Genomic DNA, 23,912 nt, shown 5'->3' on the forward strand with positions numbered 1-23,912 from the left:
ATAGAAATTCTTGGAAGCCCCGTCAGCTTTCTTGCTGTTAACGGGCTGTGTTGGTGAGGTGGTTTAGGCAGGGAATGCCAATTCATGAGGGATGGTCATGGCCACCATGTTCAATGTATGTGCAGCATTAATCAGTTCTCTAGACCGAGTGCACTAATGTCATGGCAGGCCAGCACTTTGTCACATGATACATTTTCGAACCTCGCATGCTTTCTTTGGGGCTGAGAAAATTAATGAAGCATGAAACTAAAATCGGCATGTTGCAGTTTTCAATTAACCATCACTGCATTTGTCCATTCTTGAAACAAATTTTATTGTACCAAATGCATACAGAATGAATTTGTGGAATATCCAAAGTACATTTTGCTTGTTTTGGTCAAGCAGCTGGCAGAACAAAACCACAAAGTTCCAAAGCAGAAAGGTAACACTTCTTTTGAAGTACACAATTGGCGAAACAGTGTTGCTAACACACGAGTGCAAAACTTGCGGCCGAGTAAAAAAAGAAGGGAGCTGCTACACACCACTTGGTTCCTTGACCATTCATTTTTTTCTTTTGTGGCTGATTTTTAAAAATCCTTGCTATAGCAAATGCAAGGACATCAGAAACTCAACGCACAACAGATATTGGTGCTATGGTGTAAAGTAATGAAGATATAATTTTGCATGCACATTATTTAGTCTGAAATAGAGGGATACAGCACAAACATTACTCTTCAATCCCAATAAAAAATATGGAACTCGAGGGCTATGGATAAATCTTGAGGGCCTCGGCTTCTGTAATGTGCAGCTATACTTAAGTACACAAGCGTTTTTGAATTCTGCCTCTACCTGGGTGCAGCTTTGTGACCTGGAATGAAAAGCCACAGCCATCGAGCTGCTGCAGTGGCGACATCACAGTAAAAGGTGATAGCGAAAAATTAAAACAATAATATGGCCATGCAACTTGCACATCAGATAGGTCACCTGAAGCTTCTATTTCCAATTTTTCTGGTGTTGCATAAAAGGACAAAAATTTTGAAAAGTAATAGTGTACGATTTTCATACATTACCAATTATGCATATCTAGTTTGTTTTTTTTTAACCATGCTGATATTTAGCAAAAAGTTTTGAGCACGGAGAGCCCGGCGTTTTTGCAAAGGAGTTTCTAGGTCAGGTGGACACACTTTGCTGCTAATGCGAGTTTCAGAAAATTAATTTTGAAAAATTCAGTCACTTTTTTATTAGTAACTTGGTGGCAGCCTTCTAAATGGCATATTTGGAGGCAGTCGCATGTGAACGCACACCCTTTCTTTTTCTAAATCTCGAAAATTGCACTTATTCTGAAATATTGATTATCGCGCTCAATTGAGTACAATCAAAACTTGGTGCATCCTCCTCCACATCAGGCGGCAGTGCCCTGTCAAGAAGTGTGGGACAAAGCTTAAATGATAGCCTGACATGGCACACTGACGCACATGCTTGCCAGGCAGAGTGTGTCGTATCAGCAGCTACAATGACTGGCCAAGATGTTTCCATCTGATGAGATAGCGGGACCTTCTTTTCTGCGCTCCCAGCACACTCGGTTCCAATATTGCCTCGATTTACCAGTAAAATTCAATGATGAATATCTTGAATTAGGTGCAACTTTCAAGATTTGTAAGAAATGAGAGTGCATTAAAATGTGACTGCCTCCAAATTTGTGGAGTTCCAAAATAGAGGAATTCCTCTGCAAGAATGCCACATTTGCCGCGCTCATAACTTTAAAACAAGAAAATCTGTATGGTAATAAAAGACACCCTGCACGTAACAGTGTGCATTGGAGCATTTCATGCAACCAATATTCAAGCACCTTCTGTCTACAAAGAATTCATAAAGCAAATTTATGCATTAAGACTGGAATCAGTTACGAGCACTGGAAATGCAAACACTGTTACGAACCCTGGTCACATGCCAGGCATTGTGTTGCTTCTCTCTGCGTAGGGCCTATGAATAAAAACCACCTTCAACATCGTACAGTAAGCTACCAATTGCTATGTGTAGGAAGACTTACAGTTCTTCCAATGCAATTATGACCTAGACATTCTAAAGCTTTTCTAATAGTGTACTTTTAGTGAACAAGTACCCCAAACTTGAACAACTCTGAAGCTATAATGCCATTATTATCTGAAAGATGCACTACACATTTTTTTAACGCAGTAAGGAAACATTCATAATCGACAATGCCACCATAGACATGAGAGTCATAATATTGCACTGCGTGCAGCAAGGATAGCACAATCTCGCACAAAAGATTAGTCTCTCCCGCAGCCTTTGAGGCCCCCTTTATTATGTCTCGCTTATGATGCCGTGACATGGTACGAAACCATGATGACGTAACTTATGGTCATGAGTTACTCTTGAATGAAAGCTTGTGCACACATGCATATTCCTGCATTGTAATTCTGGAGTGCACTTACAGTAAGGACACTGTGAAAAGAAGAAAAGGCCAACAGCAAGAACCAGGCGGCGCAGTGCTATTTGCACCTTCTCGGCTGTTGTCGGTTTAAGTCACCTTCACAGCAGCAGAGTCGTGTTATGCGGCGAAGCATATTTAGCATCATGCAGTGAAGCATATCTGAAGTTAAAGGGGACACTGTCACGGGGCCCCTGCTGGTGCTTATGGTTACCCGACACTATCAGCTTAAGTACTCGTACTGTGACCTCTTCATGCATTTGGACAACACCAATCGCCATGTGAAAACCTCTGTTCACTGCTAATCTCGCTAAGAGCCTAAATTGTTTCCAAACTACAAATTTCACCAAGTGGCAAACTTGGCAATGCTTCTGGAACCTCATTCTCAAGTACTTTAATACTACCAGGATGCTTCAATGTCAAACTGGATTGAAAACCTGGGATGAGATTGCGCAAGCTTCTAGCTTTCTGACTGTTTGCTTCACCTTCTACATCAGTGAGTAGGCAGTGTTCAATAGGCGCTCCCGCTTCACCAAGCAGACGACCGCTGACGAAAGCACGGTGAAGGCGAATAACGAGAGCGCAAGCAAACATTCAGAATGCAAGATCTCGCCCTTTGATTTAGAGAAAGGAAGGATAATTTCAACACCAAGGAACCCAAGTATGCGTTCAACAACAAAAGCTTCTGAACGGGCCACTTCCACATCAGCACTGCGGAAAGACTGATTAGCTTATCACCCAGCAGAAATTTTCACTCGTGGCAGAAATTTTCACTGCCACAATCGCAGGTTCAAAGATATTTGCATGATGAAATTTTGGGCCAAAAAGAAGATCCGTTTGAGTGATGGTGTAAGCGTGGTGCCCACTGTTGGCTCGGCTTGTGAAGAGCGACCTGCTGATACCAGACACTCTAAGCAGCTCTTTTCGATGTCTGAATCGATGGTGACATGCACTAGGTGTCCCTGCTCTTTGAACATGTTGAGCTGTTGTCCTTGCTTCATGAAACATTAAGTAACTACAGTTATGACATTGTCAAACAAAAGTGTTGTATTAGAGAATTTTGTTAACCACGAAGCATAATATCCCTGTACATTATTTGCTATGCAGTAAACTATTTTGCACCTCTGGTTGGTGAAAAAAAATGGATTTTTGCAATACCAGTAGTATTCATATTCGAAAAATATTCGCTTCGCACTTAGGTTTCATTATTCAAATTAGCTTTGAAATTGAAAAATTCATATTTCCACACCCATAGTTTTGCTCAAATACCTGGAGCATAAGTCATTTGAGGACGTAACTTCAGGATTAGCAACAGTATGCCACCAAAGAGTCAACACAGTTCAAATTTTTTTACATTCTTTTACAATTGTTTCCTAATGTACATTCATTAAAACTATCTTAAGCCTCAATAATTGACTAAACTAAACTTTGATAACAGCTGCATGCTTGGATCGAACGGTGCATGTTCCGGCCACTCTAGGGTAGCAGTTTAGGGGAAAAAATATCCGTTACTTAGGAATTCCACTTGGTGACCTTGTGCAGAGAAACCCCGGCTGGACCTTACCATCTGAATCTGCTTCACAATGGCTATCACTGGCTTTTTTGGTGTTCTCGATGGCATCCACTTGCTTGAGAAGCTCGACCTCAATGATGTCTGACCACTGGCAGCACTTATTTCTGTTTATCACAGATGAAAATTGCCTATGAGCTCTTATTTCGCCCAAAACACAGACTTTTGCCACATTTAAGAAAGTGGCACTCTCCAAGTCAGTGTGGTCAGCATGCCTGGCATGCACTTTCATCTCCTGCGTCAGAGTGAGTTACTATCCCAGATTAATGTGCTACAGAGATGACAGAGAGGTTGGCGAAGAAGTTGTGCCCAGACAGATAGAATGATAATATTTATGTCTATTGCAATTCAAAGCCATCTATTAGAGCACCTTGCACCACCAGAGAAATCCTAATGGCTTCCTTTTCTTTCACCTCATAATGCGGGCGGTAACACCCCATTAAATGATCCCTAAGATGGTTTTTGTCAACCCTGAGGAAATCTCTCACAGAAAACTTGTAGACAGTCTTAATAAGTGTTGTCAGATTACTTTTCAATGTGTTCTTTATCATCACTGTGGTGGTCGTAATTTCAATTCATGTGCAGCACTCACACAGTGCGCACTCCTTGCAGACATCTGTAACTAGTGGCAGTTCACCAGCATATTTGAAGGGAGGAAAAAAGAGCATGGCCACACCAACCACACCACAGCATGTGTATGCATCAGATGACATTGTGGAACCTAATTCTATGTCAGCAGGAAATGCATGGCTTCTGTCGCTATTTTGAGTGCAAATATTTGTCCCACGGGTACAGAGAAGTCATTATGGCAACCACATAATCCAGGCAGCTTAGCGCTGGGCAACTGCAATATTTATGAAGCAGCACACTGCATTCAAAGCCAGGCACTGTCACACTTGTCTGGGAAAATCCGTGCTTGTATACACAGGGGCCGGACCATTTCAAACCACAGTCACGTTGAAACTCTGTCCACTCTTGTAGGGTGCATTTTCTGTGTAGTCGCTGCCACTGCAGGAATAATTTTCTTCCAACTGCACAAAGAGAAAATTGCAGCACTGTGCTCTGCAGTGCTTGGTGCAAAGGCAGAACAGCCATGAGCCTTCTCCCATCCACAATTCAGAAATCCGCCAATACATAGATGGCTTACAGTGGCATCCCTACAGGCAGCACACACCACCTATATGCCGCCACTTAGTTTGCAACACACTGAGGGTCTCCATGCCTTTATGTAAATGCTCAAATATACTACAGGACAGGATCTTTAGGGAATAAAGGTTGTTTCACGGTCCTCACATCTATGCTGTGACAAAGCCAACTCCAACTGCACAGGTAGAAATTGCTGTGGAAAATTAAATTTTACAGTTCCATGTACCATATTTTCCATACAGTACTATAGTCTGCAGGATCTAATTTGGGCTGAAAAAGCCCCTCTCATTAAGCACCATGGCAAATATTAGTTATAGGTACATTGGTACGTTGGAAGCCGTCAAGGGAGCATTTTCTCAAACAAATATTTCTAATTAGTTCATTATTAAAGGAAATGGAAGAAATTGAAATGTTGCATTTTCACGCTGCCAGGAGGCGAGTGCTAAAAGCAACAGCACTCAACCCCTTTGCCTCCAAGTGATCTTCCTTCTTCATCTTCCCCCATGACGGAGCCAAGGGTTCACGTCACACTCGCGTGACAAGCCCTGTCTTTTCTTTCCTTTTTTGCTGTGGGGCACACATCCAGGGATGGCATTTAACATTGTTTGGCTTACGAAAGTCACGTGCCATGGTTGGTGATATTGCAGGCAGCACGTTTTACATAGAGACATTTGTGCATGTAACCTTGACTCTGGCTGAAGCAGGGCTTCGTTGCGACTATGATGGCTTTTGTTTAAAATTTCAGCTGTTTTCCCACTGTGCATCATTTTGATAATTTGGAGACAGGATTGTTAGTGTGTGATCTATGCATTGCACTTGTCGGTTTGCAACTTCCAATCTTGGTGAGACGCCTTTTCAAATAACAAAGTGCGACTGAACTTCCTGAAGGCATTTGCCTTCAGGAAGTTCAAGGGAAGCAGCCCACATCCGCATACCTTATTCACAGCTGTCAATTCTTTTTTGAAGGTTTAGCACTGTGTTTCCGATGACTCTCTTTAGAGCTCTGGGACAGCGCTTCCGCTGCCAGGGGTAATGCTACAGAACAGCGATTCCACTGACCCCAAGCAGGTACGCCATGTTTGAAGAGACAAAGATAAAACCTTGTGCAGGCTGTCCGGCATGCATATACATCTTTTTCTGCGCCTCTTTCTAAGCAACAATACTTTCACTGGTGAACAGGAAGGCAGCCTTTGTTTCTTTTTTTCATTATCGTTTCTCAGTTTTACAAGGCCATAAAGAAAAATAAAGAAAACAGGAAAGATTGCAAACCAGCCCTGCAATTTTCCTGAATTATTGGAAACGAATATGTGCGAACAGAGGATGCCAAATGAAATGAACAGCCAGGTGCAACAACAAGTGACATCATTCAGGTGGTGCAGGCGGTTTGGCGGGCCCATAATATGCCTTAACGAGATTTATTTGAGCGTGAACATGGTGAGAAGGCTGCTTCTGCCTTGCAGTGGTGTAAAGACTGCTGCATGTCTGGAGGTTAAAATGCTCATCATTCTATCATACATGGAAGTATTCCGACTATTTAGTGGAGTCATGGGAAAGCCACTCAAGCCTACATTAGCAAAATGTGTAGTACTGATTACAGCGAACACACTCCCTCCATATTCATGCAACCGAATGCAAACATACTGAAACCTGAGGTGTACCTGACGAGCGTACCTGCCAACAGCCCATAGGACAGGAAAGGCAAATCCCTGTGCATGCATAGTGAATTCGTCACTGCTGTGCATGCTCATTTCGGCAAACTGGCATAACAGATGAATTGCGAGTGCAATATGTGACTGTAAAGCACGTGGCGCATCTTTGTCACCATAACTTGAGCTTGGTGAGAATCAAGTGGTTTGATAAATGTACAACAGAGTCAGCAATGGTGGGACAGTTCTTAGAAACTTCACAGCATGCCCGTCTGCCTCTACAATGTAAAAAAAAAATTGGCTTTGATCCAAGAGCCAGATCTTTTTGACTGGGCAACAGTCATGCACCAGCTTTGTCAGTTTTTTGATGCTCCCACTACTTGTGCTGAGGTCGCGAGAAAAGCCCGGAGAGAGTATAAAATTCGAGAATCATGTACCTCTTACATTGTGGATGTCCTTGCACTGTGCTGACGCATGAACACCACCACGTCTCAAAATGATCGAATGCGACATATTAAAGGCGCAAACACTGTTACCTTATACGTCCTTGGTATGCAGAACCCCAGCACCTCCACCACTTCTAAGGAACCGCTTTATTCTTGCCGAGCTAGAGCTATGGCGAGGAAGAAGCGACACACACTACGTACGGATGAGGAAGATGAAGGAAAGTCACATTGCGCTCACAATATCGCTAACGTGGTAGTTTCCCAAAGGAAGCGGTCACACCACTGCATATAAAGTGTATGCACAGGGATTCTCATATGTCTTCCCTGTCCAAGGGACTGGTGGCAAGCACCACAGAGCAGCACTGGTCAGGTGCATTCCAATTAAATTCTTAAGAATTGAGAAAAGGCCGATTCAACACAAAGCAACGATCTGACACCCTTGCCAACAAACCTGTTGCACTGGCATTAAGTTTCAGATATTTGCGGCCACACATAGGTAAACCAATGGGCAAGGTTCTGACTGGTGTTGTAGTGAGTACTGCTCCAGGAGGGCACATGTAACCGGCAAACAAGAGGCCTCAGGAGAGCATTAGAATATAATCAAGGAAGCGGCAGGGTACCTAAGGGGCAGCGGAGGGATCATAACTGGAAGCAGGGCGGTCCTAAACTGGAAGCAGGTTATGTTGCTCCAACTCACGGACCACCCTGACTCCAGCCTTGTCCGCGAAAGCGGACAGCTGATCTTAAAATGCGTCAGAAAATTCGGAAAGTACGACTTACACACAGCCTACAGACATCATAGATATACTACTAGCACGCGCAGGCCTCGGCGAGCCCCAACCCATGGACCAGTCCGCGTTCTAGCTCTGGTGTCCCCGTTATCGATTTGGTGTCCTGGAGACGCCGCCAATAATATGAAATAGTGACACGTTGTTACTAGTAAAAAACACGATTTAAGCCGCTAACGCTACGTTCAGCACTGCCGCGCCCAACAACTTCTACAACGCCTGTGAGAACTTCACCAAGCAATGGTTGTTCTTGACAATACTAAGAACTTGTGAATTTTGTGTACCGCTCATGCTTAACTTTGTAGTGCACTGTGGCTTAGTGAAGCACTACGATTGCGTGTAGCATACGTACACATCTTACCTGATAGACGGTGAACAGGGTCTTGTACAAATATCCGCTGAAGAAGAAAAGACTACACCTTCACATGTGTTAAAACACATGCCAAACTTGAAAAAACAGACGTACAATGAACCTCCACACGTTAAAATAGCAAAAGCATCACTTAAAAGGCGAAAACTATTGAAAACTTTGCAAGCGCCATGGCAAGCGCAAATCCGCCATTGCTGCTGATATTGATGTTGATCAGGCTGTCCCCTTGCGATCGAGTCGGCAAGCGCGTGGAAGCGCGTTTCCTTATTCTATGGAAGCGCAATTGGCGCAATGTAGCCAAAATAAATAAAAAAAGACTGCATCAACTCCAAATACACACACGCAAAAGAAAATCGTCGGGATTTTCTATAACGACGTTTCCAACCCCTTGACCGATATTTCATACAGCTCGTTGCATTAATTAAAATACCCGCAGTGCATTGTTTTCATAACGCGCTAAAAAAATTTTGCGCTTAAGCTTACCCGCACAAACACGCGGCGCAAATTCGTAGAACGCCACCAGTGCAGCCCCCCACCCCCCAAGAATATATATGACTAGTCAATAATAATAGCATACAATTATAACGTGAGCGTCGGCGCAATCAATGGAGAATTCAATTTTATTTGTTATAGAAAATCAAATGCAATGCAGTAAACAATGGATAGAATTAAGCATATAGCTTCGAGTCTAAAAAAAATCTGCCTTGAAACTTGACGTGGTGACGCGGCAAATTGTGAGTATATGATTGAAAATAATTGCTATAGTGTGTTCGTGTATGAGTAAGCTTCTCAAAAGGAGTTTCAAGTGTTTCCATGGTATGGTAAGCTTATATCTTGATTCCTCAAGTTTTTTTTTTATTCATATAGGTCAATTATGTTTAAAAAGCGAATTGGAAATCCCAATGGTTTTGTTTTTTACCGGGGGAACACAGAGTTGAGCCACTGTTTTGAAACAAACTTTTATTTAAAGTAGTTACAAGTAACACCGACACCCTCGCTCATAACAAAACAACTTTCACTCACTGTGTCCAGACACTTGGTTCAAGTTGCATGTAATGCTTCATCTCCAAGCTTTGCGTGGTTTCTTAAAGGCACTGTGAAATCTACACGGTGTTCTTATTTTACACCTCCTCATCTCATAGTACAAGATCTGAAATGCGTGAACAAGAAGAATCAGGCCAGCACATATTCACAGAAATGAACTCTTCACAGTGCAGTTGACAAGTGCAAAAATTACAGCAGAAACTGCCAGTCACATGATATGAGCAAAACATAACTGTTCTTTTTGCGGGAAAGCCTCAGTCCCATGCCGACATTAACCCATATGGTGGTCATCACTGGCAATGTTTGAAAGATTTTCATAAAATAGAGACTGAATGTCTGGAGTATTTATCATAAGGGAAGTAGAAACTCGCACGTCTTCTAAACAGCCCTTTGCAGTGCTAAATGTATGCTGGCTATTGATAGTAATAAATAGTATGACTGTTACAACTGTTAAACAAGACAAAAGCTCACAGGAATATGAAGGCTTGAAGTGATAAACAGTGTTTGGAGGGAGAATGTAGCTGGAGTGAACCTTTTGACAAAGATTTGTCTTCGTCAGTGCCGCAATTAAGTTCGGCACAGCAATCTTTATGCACCTTTAGCTCACTTTCCCACACCCTCAATGTAGGATGAAGAGGAGAATAAGATAGTGCGTAGAATGAAGTTGAAGTGTAGAAAAGAAATGGGGATAGAGAAGGTAGGAGCACTGTTGTAGATTATTCTTCCAAGGTTACTCTTCCAAAAGAAAGAAAGAAAAATATTAAATGTGTAAGGAAGCATTGCCAATTGTTATTATGCCTACTCAAGTAAGAGATGCACCATAAGGGATGCAATATAAAACTGATCTGATATGTAGGGTGGCCTAAAGCTTTCTGCATAGTCTTTACAATCATTATGACACTGTCGGCTGCAGCTAAATATGCAGAAGTTTTAATTGAGTGCTCATGACCAGAGCAACTTATCCAGACTGCACACAATACCATTGCATATGCCCTCTATTTTGGTAATCTGAAAAATAAAAGTTTATTCAAATGGGCAATAAGAACATCACATGGAACACAAAATCTAGATCGAATTATGAGGCATGCCACAGTGCGGGACTCAGTATTATTTTTGACCACCTTGGGTTTTGTGATGTGCACTTAAATTCAACTACACACTTTTTTTTTTTCATTTCACCACCACTGAAATGCAGCCACCTTTGCTGGGATTGAACCCGCAAGCTCGAGCTCAGCAATGCAACATCATAACTACTGCGCTACTGAGTGTTTACACAAATTTATAAGTAGCAAAACACATTGGAGGCTTTTGCACACTGAAGCACTACACACCATCCAATGCACTTCCTTACATCTATGTACAGACATACTTACCAACGGTTCATATGACAAGCATGGAGGCGTGCTCTAACACACTACCATCCAACAGCTGCCACATACCAGAGATGACCACTGGGTTTGTACCTATTTTCACAGAACACTTACCAGCAGCTCATACAACAAGCATGGTGGCCTCTCTCGTGCTCTAACACACATACCATCCAGCTGTGACATATGGCTGCACACCACAGACAAAAACAGACGGGCTAATCATCAGAGACCACATGTCATGATTTGTTAACATGCGAGCCCTCAACCTGCTTCAATAAGGCATGACAGCACAGCACTACTGCACCACTTCGCTCTTCCTAACTGCACTGGAGGCTTGTTACCAGTAATCGTGCCCTGCTGACGTGGTTATCTCTTCAGTTTCTATGTTGCTGTCCCTAAGCTGTTATTTAAGGACTTCCTTTTGAGCTTCAGTGGGCCTTGAAAGGCTAGATGATGGCTGCCACAATCTAGGGTTTTTTGTAGAGTGAAACCTTAACAGGCGCACAACTTTTTTGTTGGCTGGTTTATTTGAATGGTCTGGCATCTTTCTTTTTGGGTCACTTTCACTTTCAACAAGCATGAAAACTGGCTCAAACAAATTGTTTGCCTTCTCAGCCACACCCTCAGAGACTTCACCATCTGATATTTCCTGTCTGACTGAGTCCATTTTTGCTCTTAAGAGTGCTGAGCTGGACACTGCTTTGGCTGCTTCCAGCTTTGTTATACTCTGTACAATGTGCAATGCCCGACTTGCCTCACATGCTTCTTCGGGTGAGCTCTCATGGGCCTTGTTGCTGCTAGTTGGATTAGCGTTGACCACAAAGTGAATGTGCTTGCACACTGTAAAGTGTATAAGATGGTCATAGCAAGTGCACATATAAGTATGCACACACACTGCGCATTCCTTGCACCTCAAAGGACAGCAAGCACCATCTCCCACTTTTGACACTTTATATGAGAGCCCTTTAATAGACTGAGATGGCACAGCCCATATGCCATCTTCATTTAATTTGGCACAAGCTGCCATTTCACTGCCAGACCTGTAGTTCTTCTGAATTCTGCTCAGCTTCTTACCCTTTGCGCCTTTCATCATCTGGATAGCCCTTTTCATTAAAAAATGATTTGTCAAGTCCATGAGGACAGAAATTAGTTTGTCACCATGCTTATTCTGTTTTCTCTCCAGCATAGTATGCTTTAACGTCCTGTGCTTGCTCTCAACGTGCATGTTAGTGTTGACAGCTGCTCTAGTCCTAAAGCAATAGGCCCACTCTTGCGGCCTAACTGCATAGTGGTCATTGAAGTACTTCAGGAAGTCCCTCAGTTTTTCTTCCTCACTAGAAAGGAATTGCTTAAAATAATCTTCAAATGCCTTTTCCGCGAGGAACTCTAAGAGTAGCCACACACTATGGTAAACATGTGGCCTTAGCTGTTTCTCTACACACTCGAGTATCTTCTTACGCCAATTGTTTTCCACATGCCAGGCACAGAGAAGTTTCTGTTGTGCAGCACCCATGACCATGGACCATGCTTTGTAGAATTGCGACGCATCATCAGATATCAATGTCTTAGCAGCCACTTTTTTGGCCATGGCTGACTCCAGATATTTGAAGAATGCTGTCAAAGTTTGCTCGTTCATCCGGTTGCAGATGAAATAAGCTATAGCTACACCTGATCCTACTTTATCTAGCACCAGAAGAGTGGTCAGCTCAAACTGGTACTCTGTAGTTCCATGTGTGGATTCAAGACATACAGTACCTGCAGGGCCCAATTTTTCTAGTAGCTCCTTCTGAGGCTCTGTCATCAGAACAAGAGCAAAGTCTGCTGAAGGAAATGTACCACTTGGGTCCACTGCACCTTGTGCCTTGTACAGGCGGACAAGTGTTTCACCTTTTTCTTTCATCACAAGCACCCACGTGTCTACACTGATAGCGTCATTAGTGTGACAATGTTATGGAGCAGCAATGTTAAACTGCTGTTTGATGTTATGCAGGGTTGAGCACTCTGCCAAGTGCACTGGCCTCAGCTTGGATGCCACAGATGTTCTTACTCGCTTTAGAATGGTTTTCATGGGCACACCCCTTTCTAGGTTCTCTGCTACGCTGGCCTTTTCCTTGTCGCTCATTCTCAAGTGCTGAATTTCTGGCTTATGACCGTAATGGTTTCTTTGATACCTGACTTTTATGGTGGTGCCTTCAGGTGTCGGACTCTGAGTATTGTCCATTGTGACGGTAATAAATGAAAGACATATCTTACCAGACCTACAGCTCCCCTGACTTTTCTCCCGACGGTCACTATGACCTTCCTTTTTCCTTGCCTCGCCTGATCTATTACAGTGATAGTGGATCCTTGTCCCTCCACTGGCCAGCTTTTCGGAGCCCGTGCGCAAAATGACCCAGCAGTTCTGGCTACTCTCTTCTTCTGCTTTCCATTCATGAAATTCTGTAATAAACGCACAAAATAACATTAGATAGTGACAAGTACCTTGGGGAGAGAGATACAAACAAAAATAATCACATTGAAGGTCTTGGACATGGGCTAATGTAGCATTTATTTTACTCCCTCACCTTCAATTCGACCGTGTCATGAGGTCATCCTTGATATTGCTTAAGTTTCTGTTGAAATTGAATTTCAAACGCGGTGCACCATAACTTCAAAAAATTTATCATATTAGTTTTGTTTTAATAAGAAACAAATATGAAACTTAAGCATGATCTATGCTCACTCCTTCCTCAATATTGAATAAGACTGTACATTCACAGCAATGCTGTTACAATAAGACAAAGACGAACTGAGAGCACGTGGTGCAAGCTACGCCCCAGAACAGTGTGAATCCCTTCCCTCAGTTTCTTCTTGAAAAGCTCCTTCTTTTCAATAAGAGCTTGATTTTTTACTGTACATAGGGGCTTGGCGAGGGAGTGTTCCATCGTCACGCGGTTATGATCTGGCTTGGGCATGCGCCTGGTTCGAAGAGGCAGCATTATGTGCCATTTCAATAAACCAGTTGCTAGTCTGCGTTCTTCCTGTCTTCTTGTACGTTGGTGTCTTTTCCCAAGCGCAGTTTACGTTCACAAAAAGATGTCTTACCAAGTAGCCTCTCCTAACACACTCTTCTTAAAGAAAAAAGGATTGCGCGTGCGTCAAATTTCGCTCTACCTTATGAAATCTACAACCAGAGTCCTTCAATTGAAGGACTGTGGTACTACTAAAGAATTTTCCCAAAGTACGCCGGGAGACCAAGCCGCTGACAGCCGCAATTGCAAGTGTGGTCCTGGACCTACGTCGGCCTGCATTCGGACCTATTGCGGCCTGCACTGAGGCGAAGACTACACCACGCACGCAAGTAGCGCAGAGCAACGTCAGAACGCAGAGCAAATTCCTCCTCTTGTTTAAGTAAAAAAAAAAAGGGGGGGGGGGGGTTGCGCGAGCGTCACATTTCGCTCTATTCTATGAAATGTACTGCTAAAGAGCTTGCCCACAATACGCTGGGAAACCATCCCGGCGACATCCGCAAATTCAACTGTGGTCCCGGTTCTGCGTCTCTGCCGCATTGCGACGTGCATTGAGGCGAAGACTAGGCCACGCACGCACGTGGCACAAAGCAACGTCAGAAAGCAAAACAGCTTACTCTTGTCGCTTAAAAAAAAAAAAGATGTACAAACGTCAAATTTCACTCCACTTGCTGTGCAGAAAAGCAGACCATGCCAAACGTATGTGTTGTAGTGCATCGCGGAGAGCGCGCACACGACTAACTAGAGATGGATAAACAAAGAATTAAATTATATTTAACGAGGATACAAACTTCAATATGCCCCAAGGAAATAGATTAGGCACCTGCGCAAAAGCTGCTCTTCGCGAAACAGATGGAGAGAGAGAAAACAAAGGCGCAAGGCATAACCAACTACTTTTTAGAGGCACACTGCGCAACAAGAAATTAAAAAAAAGTCCGAGATATAATATTGCGTTTCAACATCATTTGCTCACGATGAATGAGAATAAACTTAATAAAACTGTTCCTCACCCTTATCGTTCCGGAACACCAGGTGCACGTACTCAGCATCGAAGCTGTGCGCTGCGATATGGTGCTCCGAATACTTCTCCATTGTAGGCAGGGAAGTGCCACATACGTCGCATTTCATCAATTTCTTGACATCCACGGCCATTTTGTGAACATTCCTGATGTGTTGCAGCATGTTCTTCCTCTGGGTGAATAGTTTGCTGCAAAATTCGCAGCGACGATCGTCATCGCCGATGGCAGCTCGATCACAGACCTGCGCCATTCCGATGCGGAGTAGGCAAGAGCAGGAAACGCCGCGAGCAGAAGTCGCGGCGTTTGGAAACACGTGGTTTCCGTGTCATTGCATGCACGTGGGTTGTTGATTCCGGCGGCAATACAGGGAAGAAGCCTCCCCAATCACGTGACACATTAGGTATTCTGTGGCCTCATAGGGACATTTGGAAACCGACTTAGGGAACCAACATCCGGGAACGCAGGGTCACGTGGATGCTGCCTTCTATTGTTCACCGGCCTCAGCCGGCCTGCGGGGAGACGCTCGTATGTAGGGTGGCTAGAATGGGGAGGTGTGAAGACCGGCCTCCGGAAGCTGGCCCCAAAACGCGTTCCTGCCGCGTGACGGCGCTGCCGGCCGGGGCGCCGTAGTTTGTCGCGGCGTCTGCATACCTCCGGGCGGGAAAATGATTTGGTAGCGCTTAGTTTTAGCGTTTGAATGCGTTAGAATCTGACCAGACTTCTTTCTCTACATTGTAAATGCAGAGAGAATTTAATGTTGCGCTGCTGTCATTCCACATTGAAACAGCGAGCACCGACTGCGCAGCCGACACAGCAACGTTTTTGCGACCACCTCTCGCCGAGATTAGCGCGCTTATTCCTTGCCGAAAGTATAGTTCATAGGAATCGCCGCGCAAGGCCAGCGCATTGGAATAACCTTGAATGTGTCGCCCGCACATAAGTCACATATCTGGGATTGTAACATTACTTTAAATGGAGGAAGTTCATGCAATATATCAGCATTGTGGTGAAGAAATTCTAGAAAGTACAAAGCGCTTGCGATTTAATACATGTTTATTGGAAATAACACAGTTATTGCATAACATAACATTTTTACAAAACACAGGGCTTAACCTTCTTGGCTTTGTCGTGGATGACACACTGATTTAAGCCTTTGAGGAGAAAGTGAATACGTGTTATACAATAAAACCTACACACCGATCCTGTTAGATCAGCGGAATATGCTTCCTGCAGCCAATCTGTGGCACATTGGCTGCTAGAAGCAAGAAATTCTTGACAACTTTTGCGTGCACTCGCGTAGTGCTAAATGCACGAGTGAACCTGTCCTCGAGTGTCTGAATGAGGTTGTATAGACAAACTGAGGGATACAGGAGCCCCCCCCCCGCCCCCCATGTACCCCCAGACTGAAATGCATAAGCTTCCATACTTCATTATAATTATGAACTGCGCAGGAGTGGGGTGATCATTGGCTCCGCTGGACTGTCTCACAATACCAAGTGAACGCTCCAAACAGTCCTGACTGAGGCGGGAAGTCATTAAAAACCTGAACCCAACCTTCTCAGTTAGATACGTCAAGAGGTCTTTAGTGGAATGTATGGTCACACGCAGACCTTCTGATGTGCCCTTGCTTAAGAAGCCGAGCCCTTTTACATGGGCCTCCCACTGATCCAGAAATCCTAGCACGCTGTTAAGTGCAGTTTCTTGAGCACTACCACGTCTGAAACACGAAAAGCATTTACCACCGGCACACAAAAATGAGCACAGTTGCTGTGGGCATACCTCAAAGCTTCAGCTGGAAACCGTGATGTCATGGCTTCAATTGCTTGAACCATCACGTCAATGAACACCCTTGTTGGCTCCAGATTTGAGTACTGTTGCTCAAATTTTTCTTTGTGTAAGTCCATGGCGTGCACAACTGCACTGTTGAAAATATTGAAGGCCAGATTTACCAGCATCTTTTCAAATCCACTAGAATATATGTGTGAATATGTCAACTTGGTGCAACTTTCAATGTCAAAAAGGCACTGCTGTCGACCTTCCATGTCGTTGTCACAGGTTCACAGGGTGTCAAGGGATACCGACAGCAGCTCACACCACCTACTTTGAAGAAAAACTTAGGAAACGCGAGAAAAATGCAGCTGCACTACACCGACCACGAGAGTTACTTTGCACTGCACCGTGGCCTACGAGACTGACAAGCTCACGGCGCCCCGCGCTAGCCACCCTACCCGCGCCCCCGACGGAAGCGCCAAATGTTCCCCCAGTGGGAGGAACGCACAGCGGGGCCTCCCTAGGCAATGGCGGCGGCGCCGCGGTCTTCACACCTCCCAATTCTAGCCACCCTAGTATATGTGTCTGCGAGGCTCGTGTTGGCTGGTGTTGTAAGGGGCTTCGTCTAAAACGTGGATATGGCTACGCAAATAACGCGTTCTCAAAGTAAAATCTTCATAAAATGTTTCCATTCACGCATATTACATCTTTACTCACCCGCGATGCATGACCAAGTGAAGAAAAGCAAGAACAGACGACCAACTGTTTCAAAGCGGAGCGCGAACCTTGTCGTCTGTCCTCCAACTTTAGCGGTCCGCTGATACTTTTTACGTAACATGTAGTTGTACGCACAATAACAAGTTCTCATAGTTAAACAAAACATGTTTTCGCGTAATAATAAAACTAAAACAGCTTTTTACGTGTTGTTCTAGTACAAAATGAATCATTGTGACAGACGGAACGGTACTTGCCAAGCGCGTCTTCAAGGTGTCGGCCGGCGTTGCGCGTACCCGGTGGTTCGAACGGGTGCGTTGCGTTCACCCAAATAGCCAACTTGTTACTGATTTGGCTTGGCTCCCGTTGGATTTTTAAAAGGCGGCGGTAGTGCGCTTTGGACATTTCTTGAATTTCTTGTGGGCGTCTGTGAAACAGGGCGTAACCTTTCTCTATGATGAAACCTTTTCGAGGTGTTTCTGCGTTGTATTTTCGATTTAAGTGGTATTCGCTGCCGTGGTTAGTTTGTTTGGCTGGTTAGTACATGTGCAAACGGTCTTTTGTGATGTTCTGGAGTTGTGGAAGGTCGTCGCCCCTATTGCAAATACTTGCGTTGTCGCGACATCATTCGAACACTATACGATCAGAGCAGAAACAAGTGCTATAACCTACCCCGGTGGTTGTATAGGCGTCAGCTCTCGAAGTATTGGGCAATGCACGGTGGGAACCGTTTTATCTGCGGATGCGTGCTTGCACCAACTCTGACGAAACTCTGATCATTCGGGACCTATGAAAGCAGTGCTGTGTTGTTTTTGTTCCCTGCTTAGTTCGCCTGTTTACATACTCGCCTGAATGTGTGCTATTGTGATTTGTAAGTTTTCCCCCGTCGGTCTGTACCAGATACCTCGCATTCAGCTGCTTGTCACCTGTGGTCGTTTTATAACTTTGCTGCACAATTTTGTCCTTAAGTCGAATAAACTTGGGAAGGAAATCGTGAAGCTTTACTCCCGAAAAGCGCTTGTACGTCTATAGAATTTACAGTTCAAATGCAACACATATCCTCATTTAAATTTTAGAAGAATCTATAATTTCAGTAAATTGAAATTGCAGATAAACAGAATACATTACATTAAAGTTCAATATATGGAGGTCTAATTGTACAAAATTGATTGATATAGGGGTTGATTGGATACAGGGTGTGCATATTCACATGCCTGCTTCCTTAGTCAGTCGTTCCGTGCCAGTCTACTTGGGCAATAAACCAAGCAACAATGTTAATGTTTTGAACTGTTCATATATCGGGAGCACACCAAGAAGGTGATCTAAAACCTCCAGGCATATGGTGACTTTCTGTTCCAAAAGAAAAAAAAGTAATAGTAATAATGTGTGCAGTGGCATAGCAGAGTAAACAAACAAAAAAGCTGTCTTTTTAAGACAATGCTACATTTTTTTTTTTCCTAATTACAGCAGCCGTGCAAGGTGTTCTAGATCAGTTACAATATTTGAAAATTCATTGTGATGGGCCAGTCTGTTTCCGTTAGTGTTATAATGGCCTCATATTCTTGCGAAGTTAATCATATTACTCCTGTATCCTTACTACATTGAACTCCTGAAATGTTTTATCCCAGCCACTGCTCCTCATCCACCATGCTGCTTCTGCTTAATAGTTCTCAAGGCAATTACATTTCCCTCCTCTCCCTATTATTCAGGCAGAGAAACAGATCCACATGGCCATCACAAACTAATTTTCACTTGCACATGCCCTGACGTTCAAAACATTGCAGTTGAGCTAGAAGCTAGAATCAAGCTAGAAGCTAGAGGGAAGCTAGAATTAGCACTAGTGAAATGTGAAGGTTGTTAGCAAAGGTGCCCACAGTGTGTGAGGCCACAGTTTATGTGAAGATAAAAGTTTTGAGAAAAATTATATAAATTTTGCAGTTGATATTGTTGTTTTATTAATGCTGCTCTTGCTTTAGTTATCCTTTTTTTTTAGTTACCATATGTGTTAAATGTCACAGCATTTGATATTATAGCATTGACATATATCAGTGGGTGGGGGGTCCTCATCTGGATAGTTCATTTCTAATGCATACACTTTGCATGGCTCGTTCGCGTTGCCAACACCTACTGTATTACTTTGCAATTAAAACCTTCACAATTGTTTTTCGCACAAAAATAAAACAAGCAGTCTAAAAATGTTCCTTTGTCTCATGCAATATAGTGCTCCTCTCACCTAAAGTTGTATGTTCTCGAGACACAAGTAAACAGCTACATGTTAGCCGCAAAACCTCTTAAATTTGCAAAAAAAATATCTTGGTGAACATATTGCTGCAGATGCTGACCAGCACATGAGTAGTGCTTCTTTTATTACAAACATTTAATCACATTGCAGAGAGTGTGTACCACTTAAATCACAATCATTTTATTGAGATATTTTTGTGTCATTTGCATGTGGGAGAAGCAGGAAATAGTAAGCTGACTCTGCCTTAAAGCAAACATATGCATGAGAGAGCGCTTAAAGCATTACTTGTTCAAACCGAGGCTTTGGTGTCTAGACTTCACGACGAAGAGAGTAAAATGTGAGGTCACTTACCCTGTATTCTGAAACCATCTATGACTGGAAGCTTCATTCCACTGAGCTGAGCGCAGTGCCACCCCTAGACTGAAGACGACGCTGTGTTTCACAGTAATTTACATGAAGTTTAATTAAAGCTAAGCAACCGCCTCTGTCAAGGAGCGGGGCTGCTGTGCATTTGAATCCAGGTGGAGTGTTGAGTGGAGAATACGGGAGTTAGTCATCTATACCTATCCTCGAGCCTCTTAAGAGATTTCCTACAACATTTAAGCTCAGCCTTTCTGTTTTTTCTTGCAGCATGGTTATTACAGGTGGTACAAAACATTCCATTGTACAGTTTATATAATTCTTTGGGAAAACATCCATCATCTCACTAAACAGGAATAGGCTCAATAGGTTCACTGGTATCATCTATAGTGTTTCCATCCAAGACCTATTGCTATTACAAGGCATTGCAGACATTCAGCGACGTAGCCAGAAATTTATTTCAGGGAAGGATTCTCCACTGGCCACTACCACTCCCCCATCACCTCTCTCTCTCGCACTATATAAATGTGTGGAGGGTTTTACATCACACCAAGACAAACTCCTAGCACTCCCCGGACAGGAATGCTTTAGCAATGAGAATGCACATTTTTACGTTGCCAAAACAACTTTGCTTAACTTCTGACAAAAGTTTTTCATTGCTAAGGCATGCAGCCCCTACGCCTAAAATTATGCTATCATCCTTGTGCTGTTTTTAAAAATGACTATATTAAAAATAACATTTTGTTTACAAATTGATGTATTTATATAATGTATATTATGACCTTGTTGGTACATTACTTAGGAAAGCGAGCTGTGCTAAAAACATGACAGCGCTCTGTCTTGTGTCTTCTTGTTTGCAGCCCAGACTTGTTGCAGCCCAAGTAACAGTGGAGGTCAGCGTTATTTTCTTACCAGATTTGCTAGTGAGTGGTTCAGCCATGGCTGTGTATGGAAGAGAGCGGGCACTATTTTGCAAGTCGCCTATTACTTAATTGCAGGCATTATGGGCATGCCTCCCTGACACCTGCCTATTTTAAAGACTGCAGAGCAGCAAGCACAGCACATGCTATGACAGGGTTGGTGAATCTCGGCTAAGGCAACTGGCCACGGCTATCTGGTGTAGAGCGATCGAGCAGTGATGAGACAATCCCCCTATGTTCCATAATTTTTCACTTCATTCTTGATGCCCTTAAGGGGGGATGCGGGGCAAAAATATCGATTTCGGTGAAAAAAACTTGTTTCTTATTCTGAGTTGTTCTGAATTGCTTGTTTAGTAAAGAATCTTCTCACCAAGTTTTGTAGTTATCTGAGCAGTAGAAAGGAAGAAAATTAATTTTTTTCACAAGTTGGTGGCGCTCATTTACCGTTGAACGCGACTCTGAACACTGTTTTTCCAGACACGGCCGCATAGTTGGCAAGAAACGAAACGCAAATTTAATGCCCACGTTAGGAAGTTTGTTTTTCGCGCTTTTTAGAGAAATTGAGAAACTAAAGAAAACGATGAAAGGTCTAGGAGGGAAGGGGAAGCTGACACAAAGTGTTGTAAAAAAACTCACTGCTTATTATGCATCTGCCCTGAAAGACAATGCTCCAGATGTAAAAAAAGAAAACTGCAACAAGGAGTATTTGCGAGGCTTTTTCACTTCTACTCAACAGCTAAGTCCCGCGACATGACGCTAGCCCAGTTGGTGAAGACTGTTGGTGTCACTGCAATCGCCACAGAGCCCTAATTGCAGCGGAAAAGCAATCAGTGCCAAAATCCCATTGTCCAGCTTTCAGCAGAGACATTGCCAAAAAGCTGGTGCCTCTCTACAACAGGCTTAGTAAGCCAGAGCTTCTTGCGCGATGTTCAAGGATGCAGACACAGAACGCAAACGAGTCCTTCAATGCTCTTGTATGGAAAAGGTGCCCAAAGACAGAACTTGCATCAATGGGAACAGTGGAGACTGCAGCAGCTCTGGCTGTGCTAGAATTCAATGAAGGAGCACGTGGCATCAAGAGAGTTCTCGACAAGCTGGAACTTGAACATGGAGTCCAGACGAACAAGCATGCTCAGGAAGCAACGAAGTGAGCCATTCCATGAGCGCAGGCAAGAGCGATGGATAGCTCTAAAGATGGAAAAAAAAAAAGGAGATGACGCCTTGAAGCGATCGCTGCAGAGCAGCGTCGTGTTGAAGTGGAGAGCACGAAATATGCAGCAGGGCACTTAGATTTTTTTTTCTGATCATGAGAATAAATGCCATGCTCTGAAATCTTTGAACTGATTTTTCTCAGTTTGCACTTTTTTGCAAAAAAGAGCTTTAGGAAAAGTATCATTTCCAAAGTGCTTCCCCGAATGCTGCTTCCAACATTGTTTCTAGATTGAAATTTTGTGAGGAACAAGATAAGGTACTTTTCAGATGCCTAAATTTTTTCCAACATATAATATTTAGCAGATCTTTGACATGTAATGACACTGAAAAAAATAAACTTCATTTTCAGAGTGTTGGCATTTTTACAGAAATGACTTTAAAAAGGTGCAACTGACCTTATCCTGCACTAAAAACCATCTCGATGGAATCTAATCACAAATAATTTGTATATTTTCATTATTTTGTAAACGATAGTTTTCCTAAGTTGACACACAAGATTGCTAAATTTCACAGTTATAACTTTTTGTCTCGTTGCGCTAGAGTGCTGATATTTGGCAGCTATTCTAATGACAACAAGGTCAACTACCCCTGAAAATTTCATAAAAATTGGTTGAGCACTTTAAAAGTTGACCCTTCAGCCTAGCATCCCCCCTTAATGCACGTCACCACCCTAGCCCCCTTACCGTATCCATCTCCCCACTCCCTGGAGCTCTCTGAAACTCGTTTCAGCTAATCACTGTCCCACTTTTCAACATTCACGGGGTTGTTGAATGACACAGCATTCTCTAACATGCCTATATTTATGCTTCTGTGTGGACATCGAAGCCATTTACCTAGCTCCCCTAGTTTGTGGTGGCGGCTTCTTAGTTTCCCTGGTCCAGCACCCCATCCTTGATATAAATTGCCGCGCGCAAATCAGCATTCTGTAGGTCTTTCTTTCTTGTCCCAATTTCTCTCCATTTTTTCATTCTTAGCAGTGTGTACAAACTAGCCTGAGAGCAAGCTCTTCTGAAGTTTATTAACATAATGAAAGTCAGAGTCAATTGAAAGTAAAAGAAGAAAAGAAAAGGTGGGGGGAGTGTTTTTATGAGTTTTCTAAACAAGCAAGTTGTAATATAAGTAAGTTGTATAATAGCAAGCACCAAGTATGAAAGAATAAACGCATTTGCACTTCTCGTCTGACGAAATTTACTGTGCTTTTACAGAAATGAAAATCATTGAAAAGGAAGTTAGTGTTTACGTTGAGATACGAGCACGTAATCTGTAAGCCTCGTAAGCTTATGTCAAGTAAAACAACATGAAATCCTGAGAGATTGAGCTTCTTAAGTACACGTGTTATAATAGGAACACCAACCTTCTTCAGGATGATAAAAGCACTGTAGATCAAGGTTCTCCACGTAGTGGAAACATTGTTAAATCTGTTAAGATGTGAATGTGGGCAAGTTGGTAACAAATTTCTAACTTGCTAAAGCACATTACTGTCCTCATCGAACTAATAACTATAGTTTCTTGTACATGTGTCTTGATCACATTCAGCACAACATTATGCATTTTTATCTTTCTTTAATACATTCTGTAGCCCCTCAATGGATTCAAGCTAGAAACCTATGTTGAACTACAAAGTGCTTGCCATTAGAAAAGACAAGAAGTCAGTTCCTGTGTTAGAAATATTTATTAGTTAGAGCAAGGCTAAAATTTAGTATGAACATTAGCCAAGTGCTGAAGTTTTCATCCTACTTATTTTACAGTTGAAGCTAGCTTGCTTCTCAGGTTACTTGTGCTTAGAATTAAAGCACAACAAACAGATGAATGGCTTGCCGAAGCATTATTCACAGAAAGTGGTCACTTTTCTCACT

The 23,912-nt window shown here is 43.0% G+C and overlaps 1 protein-coding gene and 1 long non-coding RNA gene across 4 annotated transcripts; both read right to left on the minus strand.

The window, feature by feature from the left end:
- Positions 1-288: 288 nt before the first annotated feature.
- On the minus strand, positions 289-8,689 carry LOC142584572 (uncharacterized). 2 transcript variants are annotated; one of them, XR_012828811.1, is made up of 2 exons: positions 8,389-8,689; positions 289-5,032 (listed from the first exon to the last, which is right to left on the minus strand). It is a non-coding gene; the product is annotated as an uncharacterized LOC142584572 (long non-coding RNA). The 2 variants fall into 2 exon arrangements; XR_012828812.1 differs by having other exon boundaries at positions 289-5,071.
- A 648-nt stretch (positions 8,690-9,337) lies between these two features.
- Positions 9,338-15,118, minus strand: LOC142584574 (uncharacterized). Of its 2 annotated transcripts, none has more exons than XM_075694682.1 (2): positions 14,830-15,118; positions 9,338-13,250 (listed from the first exon to the last, which is right to left on the minus strand). In XM_075694682.1, exons 1-2 carry the CDS (start codon positions 15,086-15,088, stop codon positions 12,760-12,762), a joined length of 750 nt encoding a protein of 249 aa, XP_075550797.1. In that variant the 5' UTR covers positions 15,089-15,118; the 3' UTR covers positions 9,338-12,759. The 2 variants fall into 2 exon arrangements, with proteins under 2 accessions (XP_075550797.1, XP_075550796.1); XM_075694681.1 differs by having other exon boundaries at positions 14,830-15,114.
- Positions 15,119-23,912: the final 8,794 nt, after the last annotated feature.

Source organism: Dermacentor variabilis, chromosome 6 (genome assembly GCF_050947875.1).
Source record: "Dermacentor variabilis isolate Ectoservices chromosome 6, ASM5094787v1, whole genome shotgun sequence".
NCBI classification, from domain to species: domain Eukaryota; kingdom Metazoa; phylum Arthropoda; class Arachnida; order Ixodida; family Ixodidae; genus Dermacentor; species Dermacentor variabilis.